Source organism: Procambarus clarkii, chromosome 16 (genome assembly GCF_040958095.1).
Source record: "Procambarus clarkii isolate CNS0578487 chromosome 16, FALCON_Pclarkii_2.0, whole genome shotgun sequence".
Lineage (NCBI taxonomy): Eukaryota > Metazoa > Arthropoda > Malacostraca > Decapoda > Cambaridae > Procambarus > Procambarus clarkii.
The window spans coordinates 15,532,535-15,556,042 of NC_091165.1; the positions used below are offsets into that span (position 1 = coordinate 15,532,535).

The 23,508-nt window shown below is 48.4% G+C and overlaps 1 protein-coding gene across 1 annotated transcript; it reads left to right on the forward strand.

Moving 5' to 3' along the window:
• The first annotated feature begins 22,883 nt into the window (after positions 1 to 22,883).
• On the forward strand, positions 22,884 to 23,294 carry LOC123759949 (uncharacterized). The gene has a single exon (XM_045745201.2). It carries the CDS (start codon positions 22,884 to 22,886, stop codon positions 23,292 to 23,294), a length of 411 nt encoding a protein of 136 aa, XP_045601157.2.
• Positions 23,295 to 23,508: the final 214 nt, after the last annotated feature.

Below are 23,508 nucleotides of genomic sequence, written 5' to 3' on the forward strand. Positions count from 1 at the left end.
TTTTTGACACACACTGTACATATAGTCACACATATGTACACACACACACATATAGTCTAGGGTAGCTGCACAAATGCAGATGTACCTAAATGTGTTAATATAAAACTATGTTAATATGTAAGGTGTGATCAAATGGTGGAAGCTTCTCTCCCAAAAATTACCAGCAGCTCTCAAACCATTGTAATGGGTGATCTTAATGCTAGACACACTAGCCTGGGTGACACCAAAAGAAACAGGAATGGCAGAGTCTTTGTAAAATACTTAAGAGATAATAACATGTCCGTGTTCAACTTTGACTCCTCTAACGTCACACACCTCATGGATGGCAGGCTTGATTATGTCATTGGTCACGGTCTCATTGATAATGCTGTCGGAGGATCAATTGTTCATGAACTAGTTAGTGATCATTTTGCCATATTCAGTTCATACACTATCAATAATGTCAAACCCCTAAGCTTTGGAAAAAAATCATTAATATCCCTGAAAATTTACACATGCTCTTCAAATTCCGCATTTCCGAATGGTATAACACTTACTGCTTTACTACCGTCAATGCATTATATGAGGACCTGGTCACTGAAGTAACCGCTTTTTATGACAGTGTTGTAAAATCCACAAGACCCAAACCAGTGAGGAAGGGACAGAGGTGGTTCACTGACTCACGCCTTAAGCCCCTGCATGACAGAGTTCTATTCCTAGCTGAGCAGTATAAAACACATAAAACAGCTGACACCCTCAACATATTTCTTAAAGCCAGCCGAGAGTTTAGAGAGCTAAAGGAACAGGTGTATAACGAGCACTGGGAACAGTTTCTGCAAGGCATCAATCATGCAACATCCTCATCCCAAATGTGGAGTAAAATTAAAAAGATTTCTCGTGCTAGCAGTCGTTAACTTGATCACCATTCACCTGTAGACTATGCCGACATGCTGCTTCAGCAATATGCAAGCACTGCTAGTATAAGCAGCCTGCCCCTAGATGTGCAAAACTATCTGGCTAGTACTAAAATAAATCGTAACTTCAATATTGAAATTGCCTGTAGTGAAATAGGGCCTGATGATAACTATGGCATAACCCCCTTTGAAATTAAAAATGCACTCAAGAAAGGTAAGGCTACCTCTCCTGGAGAGGATGGCATCACGTACAACACCAAGAGAGTACTTGCTGAGCTGCCAAATAGCCCTTTGCTAGAATTGTTTAATCAAAGTCTAAGGCAGGGTGTTTTACCTGACCGCTGGACACAGGGACTCATAATACCCATACCCAAGCCTAATTCACAAAAATTTAGACCCATTTCTCTGACGTCGTGCATGTGCAAAGTTCTTGAGAGAATTATTCTCGACAGACTAATGTTTCAAATCAAGCCCCACCTTGCCCCTAACCTGTATGGTTTCCTTCCTGGAAGAAGCACACAAACTTGCTTTGCTGAGTATTTTATCAGAGGGGGACCAAACTCTCAGGCGGCATTTATTGATCTCCAAACTGCTTTTGATACAGCAAACAAAGAAATAATCCTAGAACAGCTAGCCTCTTTTGGAGTTAAGGGAAGACTGTTGACATGGCTCAGGGGGTACCTGAGTAACAGAACCGACTCAGTCCTTTTCAAGGGGGTCAAAAGTAAACTCTGTTCACCCTTTCAGTTGGGTACACCCCAGGGTGGAGTGCTAAGTCCCACACTGTTCAATGTTCTGATGCACAAATTAACAATTGATATTCCCACACTACCTGACGAAGCCGTCATTTGTTATGCCGATGATATATGCATTGTTGCAAATTCTCAAACTAGACTGCAAGCTCTACTTGATTAATTCGCTGCTAAAAGCATTGAATGTGGTCTTGTTATCTCTATAACTAAATCCAGAGTTCTCCATCCCAAAGAGAAAACTCTTGTCCCTATAGCTTTCAAGGTCAACAACCAGAACATTGAAACGTGTGGGCAGCACAAATACCTTGGAGTTGGTATTAACAGTGACATTGTAAATGATCTACACCGTAGGTTAAAAGAAAGACTAAAACCATTGAGAACACTTACTGGTAAGAATATTGGTATCAATATTAAATATGCTAGACTATTCTATATGATGTTTGTTAGATCTCTCGTTGATTATAATGCTCTGCATTTAATTAATTTCCCCTCCTCTGTGCTGGACAAACTTGAAGTAGTACAGAATGAGGCCATGAGGATAATTCTTGGTGCCCCAAGATGCACAAGAATCATCAACATGAGGGAAGAACTGAAGCTTCCAACCATACTAGAGAGAATAATGCAAGTTAACACTACCTTTTGCCTTAAAGTCATGAGAGATCCTACATCTCCTGCATTGCTCAGAGACAAATTATTTAGTGCTATTAACACCCTTTTGACTGGTGCCGACATACCAACTCACTCCTTTTATGATAATTGGCTGAGAAACAATGCTTACAATCTCATTAAACTTAACATTACTTTTAAGTGCAATCTACCTGTCTCTGATATTCCTCTTTATCTGTACCCCACCATTCAAGTATCATACACACCTGTCACCAAGAAAGATAATGAGAATCTTGCTCTACTCAAAGCTGTCACTCTTGAAACAATTGCCTCCTCCATCGAGAGTCTAAGATCTCACGAGCACTGTGTCTACACCGACGGCTCAGTCCAGTCTTCTACTGGACGGACTGCAGCGGCATGTAGGTTTTATAGAAATAATATTTGCACAAAGACTGTCAGTGTCAGGTTAAACAATTGGCTGACCTCCACACAAGAAGAACTAGCAGCATTACATTTAGCAACCAGCACATTAAAAAACATTGGAGGAGGAATAATATTCTGCGATTCAAAGTCTGCTCTTCAAGCAATCGAAAACTTCTCTTGGAAGATCGACAGCAAGAACCTCATACTCCCAATTATAAATGACCTAATTGATGCACAGAGTAAAGGGTCTCGAATCTCCTTTGTATGGATACCTTCACACATAAATATAACCCATCATAATGAGACAGACATTGCAGCCAAATTAGCGTGTAACAAGTTTGAAGTTGAATTAGATCTAGGTATCCCCATCTCTGCTGTCAAAACTGTATTGGTCCAAACATTCAGATCTGATAGGAAAGAACTTACTGACTCCCAACGACCTGAAAGTACTAGTATAAAAAGCTATGATTTGTTCAGATCTGAAACCTACATCTATGGACAGCACAAAACGTCCACTAGACTGTGCGACACAGTGGTTGCAAGGATCAGGTTGGGTTACCGTTACCTGTGGCAGGTGGCTGCAGGGGACGGGTCTCCCAATCCTGAGCACTCCAGTTGCAAACTCTGTGAGCAGGAACTACGGCATTATCTCCCGCACAACATCACTGAATGCCCAGTTATTAGACCTTTCAGACCAGTTGGCATGAGGTACCTGGAGCTTTGCAATTACTTTATTCACTCTCGTATTCTTGAAGACACCTCACAGTATACCCAAAATTTGCCAGTGCAGGCTATTAAACACATGGCTCTGTATGACTAACCATCCTGCGAGCTGGGAACTTGTATTACCACTGCTACCTTATTCAATCTTGTGTTGTTGATATCCTCAAAATGCATCTGGAGTCTGCCAGTGCAGACCGCTTATCACATGCCTCTGTATGACTAACCATCCTGTGTGATGGGGATTTTTTAGCATCACCTAGTTAGCTTTTTTGACACACTGTACTCCACTTCATATAGTCTAGGGTAGCTGCACTAATGCAGATGTACCTAATATGTTAATAAAAAAAAAAAAAAAAGTTAAAGGTAAATATTTTATTTTAATTTTGTTATTTATATACCATAGGGTACATTGTGTTGTGAGAGGACATAGCATTACAAGAATGTAAGAACGCCAGAGTCACTAACAAGCATAATGTTTCTGGCTACATATCTACATACTGCAGGCTGAGAAGAGGTGAAGGTTGGCATTGCTGGAGAGCAGGAGTGTCTGGGCGAGTCATAGCAAGGTAGAGATGAAGGGGATAGCTTCAAATGCCAGGTTGTAGTCGGAGGTCTTGGGAGACCGGCCCCTCTGAAGCCCCCACTCAAATTTCCCCTCCCCAATCTATGGGGTAGGGAAGAGGTGCTAATAAGCGGATGGCTGTAATAGTCGCGTATCTCTCGCATATCGCCCGGCGTCCATATTTCTTTTGTTCTCATGTATGTTTTTTTTTTTGTTGGTATTTCCTGTACTCTCGGAGCTCTTTGTCGGTGATCCCCTGATAGTGTTCTTAACAGGACTTCAATATACATGTCTTTTTTGATGTATCGACTTGCACATCTGCGTTGTAGAACCTACGCCCTCCAGCTCGCCTTTGTCTCGCCCCATTCCCTATGTTGTCGATCGCCCCCATTCCTTATGTTGTCGATCGGCCCCCCCATTCCCCATGTTGTCGATCGGCCCCCCATTCCCTATGTTGTCGATCGCCCCCCATTCCCCATGTTGCCGATCGCCCCCCATTCCCCATGTTGTCGATCGCCCCCCATTCCCCATGTTGCCGATCGCCCCCCATTCCCCATGTTGCCGATCGCCCCCCATTCCCCATGTTGTCGATCGCCCCCCATTCCCCATGTTGTCGATCGGCCCCCCCCCATTCCCCATGTTGTCGATCGGCCCCCCCCATTCCCCATGTTGTCGATCGGCCCCCCCATTCCCCATGTTGTCGATCGGCCCCCCCATTCCCCATGTTGTCGATCGGCCCCCCCCCATTCCCCATGTCGTCGATCGGCCCCCCCCATTCCCCATGTCGATCGGGCCCCCCCATTCCCCATGTTGTCGATCGGGCCCCCCCATTCCCCATGTTGTTGATCGGCCCCCCTCATTCCCCATGTTGTCGATCGGCCCCCCCCCATTCCCCATGTTGTCGATCGGCCCCCCCCATTCCCCATGTTGTCGATCGGCCCCCCCATTCCCCATGTTGTCGATCGCCCCCATTCCCCATGTTGTCGATCGCCCCCATTCCCCATGTTGTCGATCGCCCCCATTCCCCATGTTGTCGATCGCCCCCATTCCCCATGTTGTCGATAGCCCCCCCCCATTCCCCATGTTGTCGATCGCCCCCCCCCATTCCCCATGTTGTCGATCGCCCCCCCCCATTCCCCATGTTGTCGATCGCCCCCCATTCCCCATGTTGTCGATCGCCCCCCATTCCTCATGTTGTCGATCGCCCCCCATTCCCCATGTTGTCGATCGGCCCCCCTATTCCCCATGTTGTCGATCGGCCCCCCCCCCATTCCCCATGTTGTCGATCGCCCCCATTCCCCATGTTGTCGATCGGCCCCCCCATTCCCCATGTTGTCGATCGCCCCCCATTCCCCATGTTGCCGATCGCCCCCCATTCCCCATGTTGTCGATCGGCCCCCCATTCCCCATGTTGTCGATCGCCCCCCATTCCCCATGTTGTCGATCGCCCCCCATTCCCCATGTTGTCGATCGCCCCCCATTCCCCATGTTGTCGATCGGGCCCCCTATTCCCCATGTTGTCGATCGGCCCCCCCCCCATTCCCCATGTTGTCAATCGGCCCCCCCATTCCCCATGTTGTCGATCGGCCCCCCCATTCCCCATGTTGTCGATCGGCCCCCCCCCATTCCCCATGTTGTCGATCGGCCCCCCCTATTCCCCATGTTGTCGATCGGCCCCCCCATTCCCCATGTCGATCGGGTCCCCCCATTCCCCATGTGGTCGATCGGGCCCCCCATTCCCCATGTTGTCGATCGGGCCCCCTCCATTCCCCATGTTGTCGATCGGCCCCCCATTCCCCATGTTGTCGATCGCCCCCCCCCATTCCCCATGTTGTCGATCGGCCCCCCCATTCCCCATGTTGTCGATCGGCCCCCCCCATTCCCCATGTTGTCGATCGCCCCCCAATCCCCATGTTGTCGATCGCCCCCATTCCCCATGTTGTCGATCGGCCCCCCCCCCATTCCCCATGTTGACGATCGGCCCCCCCCCCCATTCCCCATGTTGTCGATCGCCCCCCATTCCCCATGTTGTCGATCGCCCCCTCCCCATTCCCCATGTTGACGATTGCCCCCCCCATTCCCCATGTTGACGATCAGCCCCCTCCATTCCCCATGTTGTCGATCGCCCCCCCCCCATTCCCCATGTTGTCGATCGCCCCCAATTCCCCATGTTGTCGATCGCCCCCCCCATTCCCCATGTTGTCGATCGCCCCCCAATCCCCATGTTGTCGATCGCCCCCATTCCCCATGTTGTCGATCGGCCCCCCCATTCCCCATGTTGACGATCGGCCCCTCCCATTCCCCATGTTGTCGATCGCCCCCCCATTCCCCATGTTGTCGATCGCCCCCTCCCCATTCCCCATGTTGACGATCGGCCCCCCCCCCATTCCCCATGTTGACGATCGGCCCCCCCCATTCCCCATGTTGACGATCGCCCCCCCCATTCCCCATCTTGTCGCCCTCCCCCCCCCCCCCCAATTCCCCATCTCGTCTGTTTTACCTCTCGGGGTCAGGATCTTTTAGGAATTCGGTGTGGCTGCTGGTTTGTTGGTAGGGAAGGATTGGGGGGGGGGGACATCGTGCTATTGTCGGACTTCACCACAGGAGACAAACAACACCTTACTACCTCTTCCCCCCCTCCTATCCCTAACTTTCCGACCCCCTCCCCCACTTCTCAGCCTTCCTAACTCCCCGATTTCCATTCTCCCACACCCCTCTTCCCCTCCCTTCTCCCTGAACCCCCTTCCTACCTCCCCAACCCCCCTTCTCCCTACCTCCCCGACCCTCTCCCCTTAACTCCCTACTCCCTGACCCCCCTTTCCCTCAAAGACCCCCCCCCCCCCCGACCCCCCCCGACCCCCCCCCCCGACCCCCCCGACCCCCCCCCCCCCCCGACCCCCCCTTCCCTTCCTACCTTTCCTTTTTGCCTATCAGTTCCTTTCTGCCTTCGAACCTCTATTTATCTTAGTCCATGATGCCTACTCTCTCAAGCTCGGTCTTGTTCACTAGTCTCCTATAACTTGCACCCGTGCTTGATGGGGTTCTGAGAGATCTTCTACTCTCCTAGCTCGGTCCGAGGCCAGGCTTGACTTGAGAGCTTGGTCCACCAGAGCGGCCCACATGCCACCACAGCCCGGTTGGTTAGGCAGTCCTTGAAAAAAAACAATCTAGTGTTTTCTTGATGTCCACGGTTGTTCCGGCAATATTTCTTATGCTTGCTGGGAGGACGTTGAACAACCGCGCACCTCTGATGTTTATATAGTGTTCTCTGATTGTGCCTATGGCACCCCTGCTCTTCACTGGTTCTATTCTGCATTTTCTTCCATATCGTTCACTCCAGTATGTTGTTATTTTACTGTGCAGATTTGGGACCTGGCCCTCCAGTATTCTCCACGTGTATATTATTTTATCTCTCTCTCGTCTCCTTTCTAGTAAGTACATTTGGAGAGCTTTGAGACGATCCCAATAATTTAGGTGCTTAATCGCATCTATGTATGCCGTATATGTTCTCTGTATTCCATCAGAGAACATATACGGCATTCATAGCAATCTCTGAGATTTCAGAAATTTCAGCAATCTCTCCTGCTCTGAAAGGGGAAAGAGATTACGGAGCAGTACTCAAGACGGAACAGCACAAGTGATGGTAGGTTGCACTTCAATGTGCTTGTGATCTGAGTATGTGGGATCTGAGATCGTAATGTCCCCAGCCCGGTCGGTCGGCCGAGCGGACAGCACGCTGGACTTGTGATCCTGTGGTCCCGGGTTCGATCCCGGACGCCGGCGAGAAACAATGGGCAGAGTTTCTTTCACCCTATGCCCCTGTTACCTAACAGTAAAATAGGTACCTGGGTGTTAGTCAGCTGTCAAGGGCTGCTTCCTGGGGGTGGAGGTCTGGTCGAGGACCGGGCCGCGGGGACACTAAAGCCCCGAAATCATCTCAAGATAACCTCAAGAAGAAGCCCGTCCTCCAAACAAAGACCCAAAAGTGATTCCATGCACCCGCCAAACCCCCTGTTTATGAATGAAAAACGGTTTACACACGACTCACAACTGATGACGTTCGAACACTTTCGGAACAAGTGCTTCACTGGATGAACTTTTTTCGAACCACAACGCTGTAAATACTTCACCCACGTACTACAAATACAAACAATCGCCAACAGAACCTAAACACCTAACCCCAACCTATGCTTTTATTAGCACAATATTCTAATATATTATAATATTAATTTATATTTGAATAAATTCCCGTTTTTAATGAACAGCATATTAAAATTTATGAATGCGTCTGTGCGGTCGACCGCTGGATGGAATGGACTCGAGTCGAGGACGGGTTAATGTCCCTGATTATGTCTTCATTGTTTGTGAAGACCAGATCCAGAACATTTTCGTTCTTAGTCGGCTCTAATATCGGCTGGTTGAGTGAAGATTTGTCACAGAATCTAAGCAATTCTCTAACCTGTGGTTGGTTATGTCCCAATAGATTTCCTGGTATAATAATATTGTTTGCTATTCTCCATCTTAGATTCCCAATCACTTGGGCTGGACGATAGAGCGACGGTCTCGGTTCATGCAGGTCGGCGTTCAATCCCCGACCGTCCAATTGGTTGGGCACCATTCCTTTCCCCCGTCCCATCCCAAATCCTTACCCTGACCCCTTCCAAGTGCTATATAGTCGTAATGGCTTGGCGCTTTCCCCTGATAATTCCCTTCCCTTCCCCTTCCATCTTAGATTAGGTAAGTTGAAGTCACCTAGGGAAACAGTATCAGGTATTGGGTTTGCCAAATTATCAAGGTTATTCTCTCTTTTGTTTATCTGTTCTGTGAAATCTTCGACCGTTGCATCTGGCGGTTTGTATATTAGAATGTTAACGAAGTTTATCTTCTCTATTTTTTACTCCCAGTTCCTCTACCATCTCATTTGTGGAGTTAAGGGGGGCTCAGAGCAAACAAGGTCTCCCATAATATACAGACCCACTCCTCAATGTGACCTATGTACAGACCCACTCCTCAATGTGACCTATTTACCCTATCACTCCTGTATAGGTTATACCTTGGTATCTAGACATCACTGTCCAAGAATTCCCCAACATGGGTTTCTTTGAAAGCTCCGAGTACTGCATTTGACTCTGTGACGAGGCCTCCTTTCCTAAGCATATTTAAACATTTCCGGGGATGATGGTAGCTACATTCTAGTCCCTTTCTATTTACTGTCTGTCTGCAAACGCCCTTTTCAATAGAATTTGCATATGTCTGTTCTTCTGGTCTGTATGCGTGTCTATCTGGGACAGTTGTAGCGTCTGTGGATACCGAGCTGTCAGTGCTGTCTGTTACACTGTCTAGTTTACTGTCATCTGTATCCGGGTATACTGAATCAGAATTTACAACTTCCTGAATTTTTTTCAGTTTCCTCCATGTTTATAGCCTCAGCTCCTAGTCTCTTATTATTATTATTTGTTAACCACTCTTTCTTGATGTCTGGTAGGCTTTCAGTGAATTAACTTTTTTCGGTCGTGAGTCATGGTATCTAGGTTTATTAATATATTGCAAGTTGGCAAGTCACTGTTGCATACCCAGAGTAAGTGGTCAGCTTTCAGGCCCGAGGTGTTGCTCACTTCTGTACATCCAAGTGAAGTCTATTCTTACATTTAATCCCCGTTGCTTTGGTCTTTATGTTTTGTTAGTGACCACAAGTTAGTTTGTTTACAGCCATTTTGTCTTGTTTGCTGTTGTTTGTCTGTGGGCTTGGAATGGCTCTCCCCCACAGTTGCCAGAGTGCTGTTTGTTGCATGAATGCCAAGCTCTTGTACTTGTTATCTAATTGTGCAACTGTGTAGTGTTCCGACATTTAATGTGTAAGACCAGTTTGTCTGTTGTCTTTATCTAGCACATAACCAGGCTGCCTGTCCCAGGGTATAGTGTAGATGTGCTGGTCCCCTGGAGGTTAGCGGGTGGCAACACTCCCCCCCCCCCCTGGGTGATCCCTGGGGGAGTGTTGCCACCAGCCTGGAGGTACACTCCCAGGGTGACTTGTCACCACCAGCCTGGAGGTACACTCCCAGGCTCACTGTCACCACCAGCCTGGAGGTACACTCCCAGGGTGACTTGTCACCACCAGCCTGGAGGTACACTCCCAGGGTGACTTGTCACCACCAGCCTGGAGGTACACTCCCAGGGTGACTTGTCACCACCAGCCTGGAGGTACACTCCCAGGGTGACTGTCACCACCAGCCTGGAGGTACACTCCCAGGGTGACTGTCACCACCAGCCTGGAGGTACACTCCCAGGGTGACTTGTCACCACCAGCCTGGAGGTACACTCCCAGGCTCACTGTCACCACCAGCCTGGAGGTACACTCCCAGGGTGACTTGTCACCACCAGCCTGGAGGTACACTCCCAGGGTGACTGTCACCACCAGCCTGGAGGTACACTCCCAGGGTGACTGTCACCACCAGCCTGGAGGTACACTCCCAGGGTGACTTGTCACCACCAGCCTGGAGGTACACTCCCAGGCTCACTGTCACCACCAGCCTGGAGGTACACTCCCAGGGTGACTGTCACCACCAGCCTGGAGGTACACTCCCAGGGTGACTGTCACCACCAGCCTGGAGGTACACTCCCAGGGTGACTGTCACCACCAGCCTGGAGGTACACTCCCAGGGTGACTGTCACCACCAGCCTGGAGGTACACTCCCAGGGTGACTGTCACCACCAGCCTGGAGGTACACTCCCAGGGTGACTTGTCACCACCAGCCTGGAGGTACACTCCCAGGGTGACTTGTCACCACCAGCCTGGAGTTACACTCCCAGGGTGACTTGTCACCACCAGCCTGGAGTTACACTCCCAGGGTGACTGTCACCACCAGCCTGGAGTTACACTCCCAGGGTGACTTGTCACCACCAGCCTGGAGTTACACTCCCAGGGTGACTGTCACCACCAGCCTGGAGGTACACTCCCAGGGTGACTTGTCACCACCAGCCTGGAGGTACACTCCCAGGCTCACTGTCACCACCAGCCTGGAGGTACACTCCCAGGGTGACTTGTCACCACCAGCCTGGAGGTACACTCCCAGGGTGACTGTCACCACCAGCCTGGAGGTACACTCCCAGGGTGACTGTCACCACCAGCCTGGAGGTACACTCCCAGGCTCACTGTCACCACCAGCCTGGAGGTATACTCCCAGGGTGACTGTCACCACCAGCCTGGAGGTACACTCCCAGGGTGACTGTCACCACCAGCCTGGAGGTACACTCCCAGGGTCACTGTCACCACCAGCCTGGAGCGGCCAGTTTCATATTTAATATTCTTAGTATTTTAGTATTTACTACAGTCCTTAGTATTTTACTATTTATAATATTACAGTATATGTTTATTTTAAAATTTATATGCTTAACCCTTATGTGCAGGTCCTTATTGTATGTAGACGAGGTACATCTTAGTCACTGTTATTGACTGTAACTCCCTCCCTCCCTCTCCCCCAGGTCTCTGGGTGGGTGTGTCCTGTTGATCTTGTCTTTGATCTTAAACCATTAATGACTTATTGGCCGTGTCCATTACCATAGGGAATTTTCTGCTTACTTTCTGACTTGCTCTATTGACTTAATCTAATTATTTATTTCTAGATGCACATTACCCTATTACAGTATAAATTGACAGTATATTCTCACTGAGGACGACTCTAACCCTGATCACCTCCTGGCTAGTGTATACTCTCTCACGGGTGTTGCCTTATTTAGGCACTCTTATACATGTCCACATGTATAAGATTCTTATACATGTCCTTAATATTCTTATACATGTCCTTAACATTCTTATACATGTCCACTTTTTCACATGGCAATTTTGCTACGTTTCAACTTTTGTGTGTTGTGTTACACTTCATTGTATCACTGTTCACTGTGGTCCAAGTATATCGGCTATACTTATGTAAACATTTTACATAAGTATACACATCCCACCACTTGTTGCAACCCGTTCTCGCAAATACGTAAAGTCAATATTGACTTATTAACTCCGTGCATAGGTGATATACTAAACATAATAGATACCCATAAAAAGATTCATAGAAAACACCGACCTTACCTAACCTTATTAGTATCTTAAGATAAGCATCTTATTGCTTCGTAATTACAATTATTACTTAACCTATACCTATTATTAAATTTGCGAGAACGGGTTGACTTGTTGGGGTGGGGTGTTAACCTACACCCGACCCACTTGTTGGGGTGGGGTGTTAACCCACACCCGACCCACTTGCTGGGGTGGGGTGTTAACCCACACCCGACCCACTTGTTGGGGGTGGGGTGTTAACCCACACCCGACCCACTTGCTGGGGTGGGGTGTTAACCCACACCCGACCCACTTGTTGGGTTGGGGTGTTAACCCACACCCGACCCACTTGTTGGGGGTGGGGTGTTAACCCACACCCGACCCACTTGCTGGGGTGGGGTGTTAACCGACACCCGACCCACTTGCTGGGGTGGGGTGTTAACCCACACCCAACCCACTTGCTGGGGTGGAGTGTTAACCCACACCCGACCCACTTGCTGGGGTGGGGTGTTAACCCACACCCGACCCACTTGCTGGGGTGGGGTGTTAACCCACACCCGACCCACTTGCTGGGGTGGGGTGTTAACCCACACCCGACCCACTTGCTGGGGTGGGGTGTTAACCCACACCCGACTCACTTGCTGGGGTGGGGTGTTAACCCACACCCGACCCACTTGCTGGGGTGGGGTGATAACCCACACCCGACCCACTTGCTGGGGTGGGGTGTTAACCCACACCCGACCCACTTGCTGGGGTGGGGTGTTAACCCACACCCGACCCATTGGCCCCACACGCCATTAGAGACGAACAGCCACGAGTGTTCTGAGGCTCCAGGCAACAGTGTATCCAATATCGGCCGGAAGATCCATACCGAGGCTGGTGAAGTTAGTCCATCTGATAAATTAAGAGAAAGGACCGGGGGGGGGGGAGAGAAGTCTGGTGCGACGGCAGTGGTGAAAGCGGAAAATCACAGATGTGTAATCTCGAGTGGAATATTTCCAAAAAGACGCAGAATGATAAGGAAAGAAAGGAACTATAGGTAGAAGGGTGATGATGCACTCTTGATAATTACAAAATAGCAGTTCTAAAAACTTGCAGATTGTTATAAATATGGATACATTGACTATATCACTGGCACTATGATAGCACATAGGACAAAATTCAGCTGTTGTGGTAATGTACAACTGGTTCCTTCTCAGTAAACAAGAGAAGTATCACATCTGCTACTGGTTCTAATATTATTTCTTCTGTTACTAGTATTGTTGTAGGCTGGTCGTAGCATAGCAAAAGGCTATTCCTCGTGGTTTATTGTAGGAATCTCTAAGAGTCATAACAGTCAGAGTTCATTCCCTTGCTACTGCTGTCCGGTAACTGACTGACAAACGTAGCGTGCGCGCACTCAAATGTAGGGTGCCCTCAGAGGTTCAAGAGCTCTGTTATTATATATTGGCTTGCTTGACTAAAAAGACCGCTAACGCAGCAACCTGTGCTCTTGAATAGCGCATTTCGACATATAAATCCCCAATGGGCCAAAGTATGAATAGAATCGTAACCACGGCGGCTCACAAAATTGACCGGCTGTTCCATTTTCTCTCCCTGGATCCTCAGGTCAGGTTCAGGCTATTTAGTACATCATTTATGTGACGTGACAATTGGAGAGGACGGGACGGGTGTGCAGGGCACTAGCAAACACGCACAGGCACATTTGGAGACGCTAACATAAGCATAACTTTGCCCCCAACGTAATGGGGGCAAAATTACTAATCATGAAGGACCTAAATTAAAGAGAGAGAGATTGAGATTGTAAATCTAGAAACACGTCGGTGGGAAAGAAACGTGGGGCATAAACTTAGGGGAAGGTTTGGAAAGGAACTTGTAAAAAGGAACACAAGAGAAAGGGAACAAGATACACCTTACACACAAAAATCACAATAGCGTGATGCATCAAATGAACAAATCTATAAGGGCTGTGACGAGAATTCGAACCTACTTCCGAGAGCATCCCAGACGCTGCCTTAATCGACTGAGCTACGACATGGCCAAGAGAGTTGAAACGTCTGGGATGCTCTCGGTCGTAGTGCATCCCACAAGGGCCTCGTCTCGGCCCATGTGGATATCATAAAATACACCTTGTCTACTGGACCTGATCTCCATCCAGAATGAAGAAGTTTTTTTTAGAACTTCACCATGAAGTATCAGTAGCATTGAATGCAATCTCTACATAGCCATATATACCAAAGAAAATGACTGAATTACCAAGAGACTAGACAGCACAAAAGAGAAAGGGAACGTATAGAAATGAAGGAAATTTATGAAAAACCAAATGTCAGTTTCTGCGGATGGTTTATAACCGAGTCAGAGCTGCTCTCAGTGCTGGGAGGGGAAGTTGCCCTAGACGAGAGACTGACAAATATTGAGGTAACAGCAGAGGAAATGACAAGTAGCATCACAAGGTGAACGGAATGCGTTAGATTAGACAATATATCACTAGCCACACCATGGCTGGTAAAAGCAGCTACACAGGGACTCGCCATACCTCTTGCTCTGATCTTTAATGTTTCAATAGCGAAGGGAGATTTTTCCAGCTGTTAATAGATGGCAAAAGTGGTACTAATATATACAAAAAAGTGGACAGGTACGAAAAACTAAGTTGCAGTTCATTGTAACTGCAAAGTACTAGGAATAATAATGCTATCCACTTCACTTCTTCTACTTCTTCCTGACCACCTCTGCTTGCAATGCCACCACTTGCAATAAGGCTGACAGCTCACTTAAGTTACCACGGAGTAAAATGTTGAGAGCAACAAAGCACAGCTGGAGCAAGTGGAGCCTTGTGCGTGGTGGCAGTTCCCTCAGTAGTTAACCCACCAGCGATAGTGGCGTCCAATTTGTACTGTGCCCAGATTATTGGCTGTGTCTGCACAACCTAGACTTAAGAAGGGAGCTTGAAAAAGCTTAATTTTTTTTATGTTGATTGGACGAATATGGTTCCAAGATGGTGACCTCAGTTTAGCAGGAGGGAGAAGGGATCATGTATACGACCATATGCATTATCGTAACTATGTATTATTGTTAAATATCATGTACAAAGTATTAGACAGTGGTGTATAACAGTCCCCTTGAACAATATTTGCTCTGTCTTAATAGTGATTATATGACTTGGTTCACTATTACTAGCACTGGGGAGTGGCCGGGTAGTGATCAATGGTGGTGTGGACACTCGGGGTCACGTGGCAGTAGTAACCACAGCCACGCACCTAACTGGAGCAGTTGACCCACGTTCTCGTTCTCACTAACGTTCTTGTATTAGTGACCGTTAACACCTGAATGACTCAGGGTTACTAGCGATGGCAGGAGTGATAATTCGGGCGGCGTTACTCTCTTCAGTCAGACCACTTTACTTTGTCTTGGTCGGGGTAGGTGCACACGTCTGCCCGAGTCTGGTGACCGACATGCTCTCTATGATCTTTGTTGCTCACGACACCAACTGGTCGGGTTGCCAGCCTCAACTAACCTGTATATGCATACACTAACTGGGAATGTATCAACGCTCTCAAAATGTACTCTTTTTAAAAAGGAGACGAGAAGTATCTAATAATATGTACATTGAAAATATTGGAGGGTCAGGTGCCAGTTTTACACAGCAACACACTGGAGCGAACAATATGGAAGGAAATGCAGAATAAACAGGGAAGAGTCGATTTGCCATAGTTACCATCAGAGAACACTGAACATCAGAGGTCCACGACTGTTCAGAATCCTCCCAGCGAGAATAAGAAACATTGCCGGAACAAAAGTGGACGTCTTCAAAAAACAACTGGACAGTTTGGTGCAAGAAGTGCCGAACCAACCAGGCTGGAAGATATGGAAGTGAAAATGTGGGCCTGCGGGCTGCTCCAAGCAACAACCTGTTGGACCAAGCTCTCACAAGTAAAGCCTGGCCTCGGGCTGGACTATGTGAGTAGAACAACTCCCAGAACCCCCATCAAGGTCCAGTACATCCCTTGATTGGTTACTTCCCAGAATTTGCATAATGTCACTGCATAATGATAGCTCGGGATTGCACTCAAGAACAGGTTTTCGGGTCATGTTCAAGCACATGTGGTGCTTGAACACTTGAACTCTCGTCCTCTCCACACAAGGTGGCGGCATCTCTTGTGAGCTATCTACAAGCTTAATGTTTCCCTGATCTAGTAACACAACACGATATTGTACGTTAGCCATGTTACAATAACTAGACACCTGGGGTCAGATTCACAAAGCAGTTACACAAGTACTTACGAACGTGTACATCTTTCCTCAATCTTTGGCGGCTTTGGTTACATTTATTAAACAGTTTACTAGCATGAAAACTTCCCAATCAACTGTTGTTATTGTTATAATCAGCCTCCTGGTGCTTCGGAGCTCATTTACTGTTTAGTAATTGTAAACAAAGCCGCCACAGATTGAGAAAAGATGGCTCCAGGTGAGAACAGCTCTACGGAGACACCCGATTTCACGATGGAATTCCACCCGGAATTCGTCCCAGTTCGACCCCTTGTGTAGCTTGGGCCACAAAGCACCCTGTGTCTGGGGGTGCAAACTTAGTTGAGACAAATCATTGATTTTGACACAGGATTGAGCAGCAACATTTGAAAATTTACAGACGATGCCAAGATGGGGCGGGAAATCAATTCAGAAGACACAAAATCTATGTGCTCTTGGAAGGCTTTTTAAAATGGAAGAAAGATTGGCAAGTGTATGTTTTATTCTGATATATTTAAGTAATGATATTATACTTGCCAGATATCAGCTGGAAAATACTGAAATTGGGAAATCTGAATGCCCAAAAAAACAGTAATTATAAGTAGAATCTTAGGATAAAAAAAAAATTAAATTGACAAGTATACGAAATGTAGCAAATAAGATAGTGGGATATATTTATGCAGGCATTACTAGCAACACATCGAATATTGTTCTTCAGCTTTATTTTGTCCTTGTTATTCCCATTTGTTGTTAAATGTTGTTAAAGATTCGCTACCTGGAACAAAAAGTTCCAAGTAGCACGGGCTATGGTGAGCTCGCAGTGCCTATATATTCCCATTTAAATTACGTAGTTCATCCATGTCTATTCTATAGAATGAATATTATTGCACTTAGGAATGTACATGATTGAATTATTGTAATTGTAAAATAATATAAGTGAATAAAGGGAATATAAGTAAAGTTTTAAATATATTGACAAAAATGAAACACATAAAATTGAATAAGCTTCGATTCAGTAAAGACCTGGGAAAATTCTGGTGTGTCTAGTTAAAGGACAAATTACAGGGTAACACAAAAATCGTATACAACATTGTTTCAAGCGTAGGCTTCACAATGTATATGAACGTGTCTAGGTAGATATAAATAGCTATTGCCGCTCATGGCTGAATAAACCTTCTGCAGTTCTCTCTTCTTGTGTAAACCAACATTTTTATGACATTGAGGGAAAATAACACAGAATTGAGAGGGCTGAGCAAATTGTGCATTCCTGCATTAAAGAAAAAGCTTTGGGAACAGTTCCAAAAAGAATCATCCGCACTAACTTGAGAGGCACGGGGGAGTACCTGGACGATCACCAACATGGGTGGGAGTACCAGGACGATCACCAACATGGGTGAGAGTACCTGGACGATCACCAACATGGGTGGGAGTACCTGGACGATCACCAACATGGGTGAGAGTACCTGGTCGATCACCAACATGGGTGGGAGTACCAGGATGATCACCAACATGGGTGAGAGTACCTGGACGATCACCAACATGGGTGGGAGTACCTGGACGATCACCAACATGGGTGAGAGTACCTGGACGATCACCAACATGGGTGGGAGTACCAGGACGATCACCAACATGGATGGGAGTGCCTGGGCGATCACCAACATGGGTGGGAGTGCCTGGACGATCACCAACATGGGTGAGAGTACCTGGACGATCACCAACATGGGTGAGAGTACCTGGACGATCACCAACATGGGTGAGAGTACCTGGACGATCACCAACATGGGTGAGAGTACCTGGACGATCACCAACATGGGTGAGAGTACCTGGACGATCACCAACATGGGTGAGAGTACCTGGACGATCACCAACATGGGTGAGAGTACCTGGACGATCACCAACATGGGTGCGAGTACCTGGTCGATCACTAACATGGGTGCGAGTACCTGGTCGATCACTAACATGGGTGGGAGTACCTGGACGATCACCAACATGGGTGGGAGTACCTGGACGATCACCAACATGGGTGGGAGTACCTGGACGATCACCAACATGGGTGGGAGTACCTGGACGATCACCTACATGGATGGGAGTACCTAGACGATCACCAACATGGGTGGGAGTACCTGGACGATCACCAACATGGGTGGGAGTACCTGGACGATCACCAACATGGGTGGGAGTACCTGGTCGATCACCAACATGGGTGGGAGTGCCTGGGCGATCACCAACATGGGTGGGAGTGCCTGGACGATCACCAACATGGGTGGGAGTACCTGGACGATCACCAACATGGGTGGGAGTACCTGGACGATCACCAACATGGGGGGGGAGTACCTGGTCGATCACCAACATGGGTGGGAGTACCTGGACGATCACCAACATGGGTGAGAGTACATGGACGATCACCAACATGGGTGAGAGTACCTGGACGATCACTAACATGGGTTAAAGTACCAGGACGATCACTAACATGGGTGAGAGTACCTGGTCGATCACTAACATGGGTTAAAGTACCAGGACGATCACTAACATGGGTGAGAGTACCTGGTCGATCACTAACATGGGTGAGAGTACCTGGTCGATCACTAACATGGGTGAGAGTACCTGGTCGATCACCAACATGGAAGAGAGTACCAGGACGATCACCAACATGGGTGAGAGTACCTGGTCGATCACCAACATGGGTGAGAGTACCTGGTCGATCACCAACATGGGTGAGAGTACCTGGTCGATCACCAACATGGGTGAGAGTACCTGGTCGATCACCAACATGGGTGAGAGTACCTGGTCGATCACCAACATGGGTGAGAGTACCTGGTCGATCACCAACATCGTCCAACATCTATTTTGGTACCTGGACATTAATTGTCGATCACCAACATGGGTGAGAGTACCTGGTCGATCACCAACATGGGTGAGAGTACCTGGTCGATCACCAACATGGGTGAGAGTACCTGGTCGATCACCAACATCGTCCAACATCTATTTTGGTACCTGGACATTAATTGTCGATCACCAACATGGGTGAGAGTACCTGGACGATCACCAACATGGGTGAGAGTACCTGGACGATCACCAACATGGGTGGGAGTACCTGGACGATCACCAACATGGGTGGGAGTACCTGGTCGATCACCAACATGGGTGGGAGTACCTGGTCGATCACCAACATGGGTGGGAGTACCTGGTCGATCACCAACATGGGTGGGAGTACCTGGACGATCACCAACATGGGTGGGAGTACCTGGACGATCACCAACACGGGTGGGAGTACCTGGACGATCACCAACATGGGTGGGAGTACCTGGACGATCACCAACATGGGTGGGAGTACCTGGACGATCACCAACATGGGTGGGAGTACCTGGACGATCACCAATATGGGTGGGAGTACCTGGACGATCACCAACATGGGTGGGAGTACCTGGGCGATCACCAACATGGGTGGGAGCACCTGGTCGATCAGCAACATGGGTGGGAGTACCTGGTCGATCAGCAACATGGGTGAGAGTACCTGGACGATCACCAACATGGGTGGGAGTACCTGGACGATCACCAACATGGGTGGGAGTACCTGGACGATCACCAACATGGGTGGGAGTACCTGGACGATCACCAACATGGGTGGGAGAACCTGGACGATCACCAACATGGGTGGGAGTACCTGGACGATCACCAACATGGGTGGGAGTACCTGGACGATCACCAACATGGGTGGGAGTACCTGGACGATCACCAACATGGGTGGGAGTACCTGGACGATCACCAACAGGGTGGGAGTACCTGGACGATCACCAACATGGGTGGGAGTACCTGGACGATCACCAACATGGGTGGGAGTAGCTGACAGGAGCCAGCTAAGGATAACATGCATAAGTGGCCTCGAGGACCGCTGCTGGGACCCACGCTATTATCCATTAATGTTAATGGAAACATTAATGCTCCACCCATGTTACTATGGGTGTAGAGTTCCACCTGTCGGTATTTGTGACCGACACGTAGACATGACAGTCGTCTTGTAAATGAAAAATCTACAAGAAGAGTCAAGGCAGATAACGACTGTAAATTCTCCTGGAATGCAGAGACAGGCTGTAAGAGTTGGTTTGAGAAATGGCATCTGGATTTCAACACCAGCAAGTGTATGGTGATGTAAAGAGGAACAGGTGAGAGGATACTAGCAGGAATCATCATAATGATGGTGAATTACCTGCTTAAACGACTAGAGAAAAAGACCTGGGAGTACATGCACCGCAAAACTGTCAGTATATAGTATACAAGTTTATATAGAGCATGTAGCTTGGTCGGTAGAGCTTCGACCTCGCACTCGTGGGGTCCACGGGACGAGTCTCCTAGAGCCCAGGTGAATGCAACAAGCATCACACGTTGAGTTCCCGAGGCACATGCGAAGATGCAACTCCTGAAATGAAATTACTTATAATAACTATTTCCTCCTGACAGGTCCCAATATGTAGTGAGGGTCCACCAGTAACCCACGTGTAACACCAGTAACCCACGTGTAACACCAGTAACCCACGTGTACCACCAGTAACCCACGTGTAACACCAGTAACCCACGTGTACCACCAGTAACCCACGTGTAACACCAGTAACCCACGTGTACCACCAGTAACCCACGTGTACCACCAGTAACCCACGTGTACCACCAGTAACCCACGTGTACCACCAGTAACCCACGTGTACCACCAGTAACCCACGTGTACCACCAGTAACCCACGTGTACCACCAGTAACCCACGTGTACCACCAGTAACCCACGTGTACCACCAGTAATCCACGTGTAACACCAGTAACCCACGTGTAACACCAGTAACCCACGTGTAACACCAGTAACCCACGTGTAACACCAGTAACCCACGTGTAACACCAGTAACCCACGTGTAACACCAGTAACCCACGTGTACCACCAGTAACCCACGTGTACCACCAGTAACCCACGTGTAACACCAGTAACCCACGTGTAACACCAGTAACCCACGTGTAACACCAGTAACCCACGTGTAACACCAGTAACCCACGTGTAACACCAGTAACCCACGTGTAACACCAGTAACCCACGTGTAACACCAGTAACCCACGTGTAACACCAGTAACCCACGTGTAACACCAGTAACCCACGTGTAACACCAGTAACCCACGTGTAACACCAGTAACCCACGTGTAACACCAGTAACCCACGTGTAACACCAGTAACCCACGTGTACCACCAGTAACCCACGTGTACCACCAGTAACCCACGTGTACCACCAGTAACCCACGTGTACCACCAGTAACCCACGTGTAACACCAGTAACCCACGTGTAACACCAGTAACCCACGTGTAACACCAGTAACCCACGTGTAACACCAGTAACCCACGTGTAACACCAGTAACCCACGTGTAACACCAGTAACCCACGTGTAACACCAGTAACCCACGTGTAACACCAGTAACCCACGTGTAACACCAGTAACCCACGTGTAACACCAGTAACCCACGTGTAACACCAGTAACCCACGTGTAACACCAGTAACCCACGTGTAACACCAGTAACCCACGTGTAACACCAGTAACCCACGTGTAACACCAGTAACCCACGTGTAACACCAGTAACCCACGTGTAACACCAGTAACCCACGTGTAACACCAGTAACCCACGTGTAACACCAGTAACCCACGTGTAACACCAGTAACCCACGTGTAACACCAGTAACCCACGTGTACCACCAGTAACCCACGTGTAACACCAGTAACCCACGTGTAACACCAGTAATCCACGTGTAACACCAGTAACCCACGTGTAACACCAGTAACCCACGTGTAACACCAGTAACCCACGTGTAACACCAGTAACCCACGTGTACCACCAGTAACCCACGTGTAACACCAGTAACCCACGTGTAACACCAGTAACCCACGTGTAACACCAGTAACCCACGTGTAACACCAGTAACCCACGTGTTGCGCTCTTAATTTTATAGAATCTGTTAAAATAAAACAAAAAACAAATAATTCAAGGCCTAGTGTAGCACACATGCACAATATTAGGCTCAGTAAGATGACGTATATTAGGACTAGGATGGCAAGGAGAGGTTAGGTTAGGTCTTGTATAGTTATGTTGCGGTCAGAAAGGCTTCTGGTTTCTCCTTTACTGATGTGAGAGAATAGAATTTCACGTCGGTCTTAAGAGTGCAATGCGAGTGCACATCGTGTGGTCGCCAGCGTGGAATCTTCAGAATGCACCTTGCAATCGTGCACTATCGTAAGTCCTTTTAGTTCAGGACTTGGGTCCTGTTTTATTTTGTATCTCCAGATACCTCTGTGGACGGGCAGTTCACCGGTGTTGCAATGGCCGTTGCGTTGCAGCTACTAGGACAGGTTATATGTAAGCCTTCATTAGAATTCAGTATTCTACACGCTATAGGAGTAGAGAGAGGACATGGTAGCTTCAGTTCGTGGCGCGCAAAGGGCCGCTTAGCGCAGCCAGTGAGAGGTCATCCCAAAGTGTCCAACTGTCTAGGTTCTTCTCAATCGTCTTTTACCGACTTGTATGTAAGATAGTGATTGGTCTATGCATCTTGACTCGTTTGCCATTGGGTTAGGCACGAGTGGAGTCCTTGGGCTAAGGCCCCGATGCTACTTGAGCACCGTTGTGTTCACCAGCACGTGTTCTCCAGTCAGCGTCCAGCACAGCAGCACGTGTTCTCCAGTCAGCGTCCACCACAGCAGCACGTGTTCTCCAGTCAGCGTCCAGCACAGCAGCACGTGTTCTCCAGTCAGCGTCCAGCACAGCAGCACGTGTTCTCCAGTCAGCGTCCAGCACAGCAGCACGTGTTCTCCAGTCAGCATCCAGCACAGCAGCACGTGTTCTCCTGTCAGCGTCCAGCACAGCAGCACGTGTTCTCCTGTCAGCGTCCAGCACAGCAGCACGTGTTCTCCTGTCAGCGTCCAGCACAGCAGCACGTGTTCTCCTGTCAGCGTCCAGCACAGCAGCACGTGTTCTCCTGTCAGCGTCCAGCACAGCAGCACGTGTTGTCAAGCTGACTCAGCTGAGTTAGCTGGTGATCGCTCCAAGGACTCAGATAAGTTTACTCACTCCTTTACATTCGAGTTTACTGGCACACGTCCATCAGAAACTCTCCACGATGGGTGATGACAGAGCGTGTTAGTGAGACACTGATGGGTAGAGTGTCACTGTGTGTAGGTACACCGCGTGGTCGCCCCGGTGTACCGCAGTCTGTGTCACCACACGCTCATA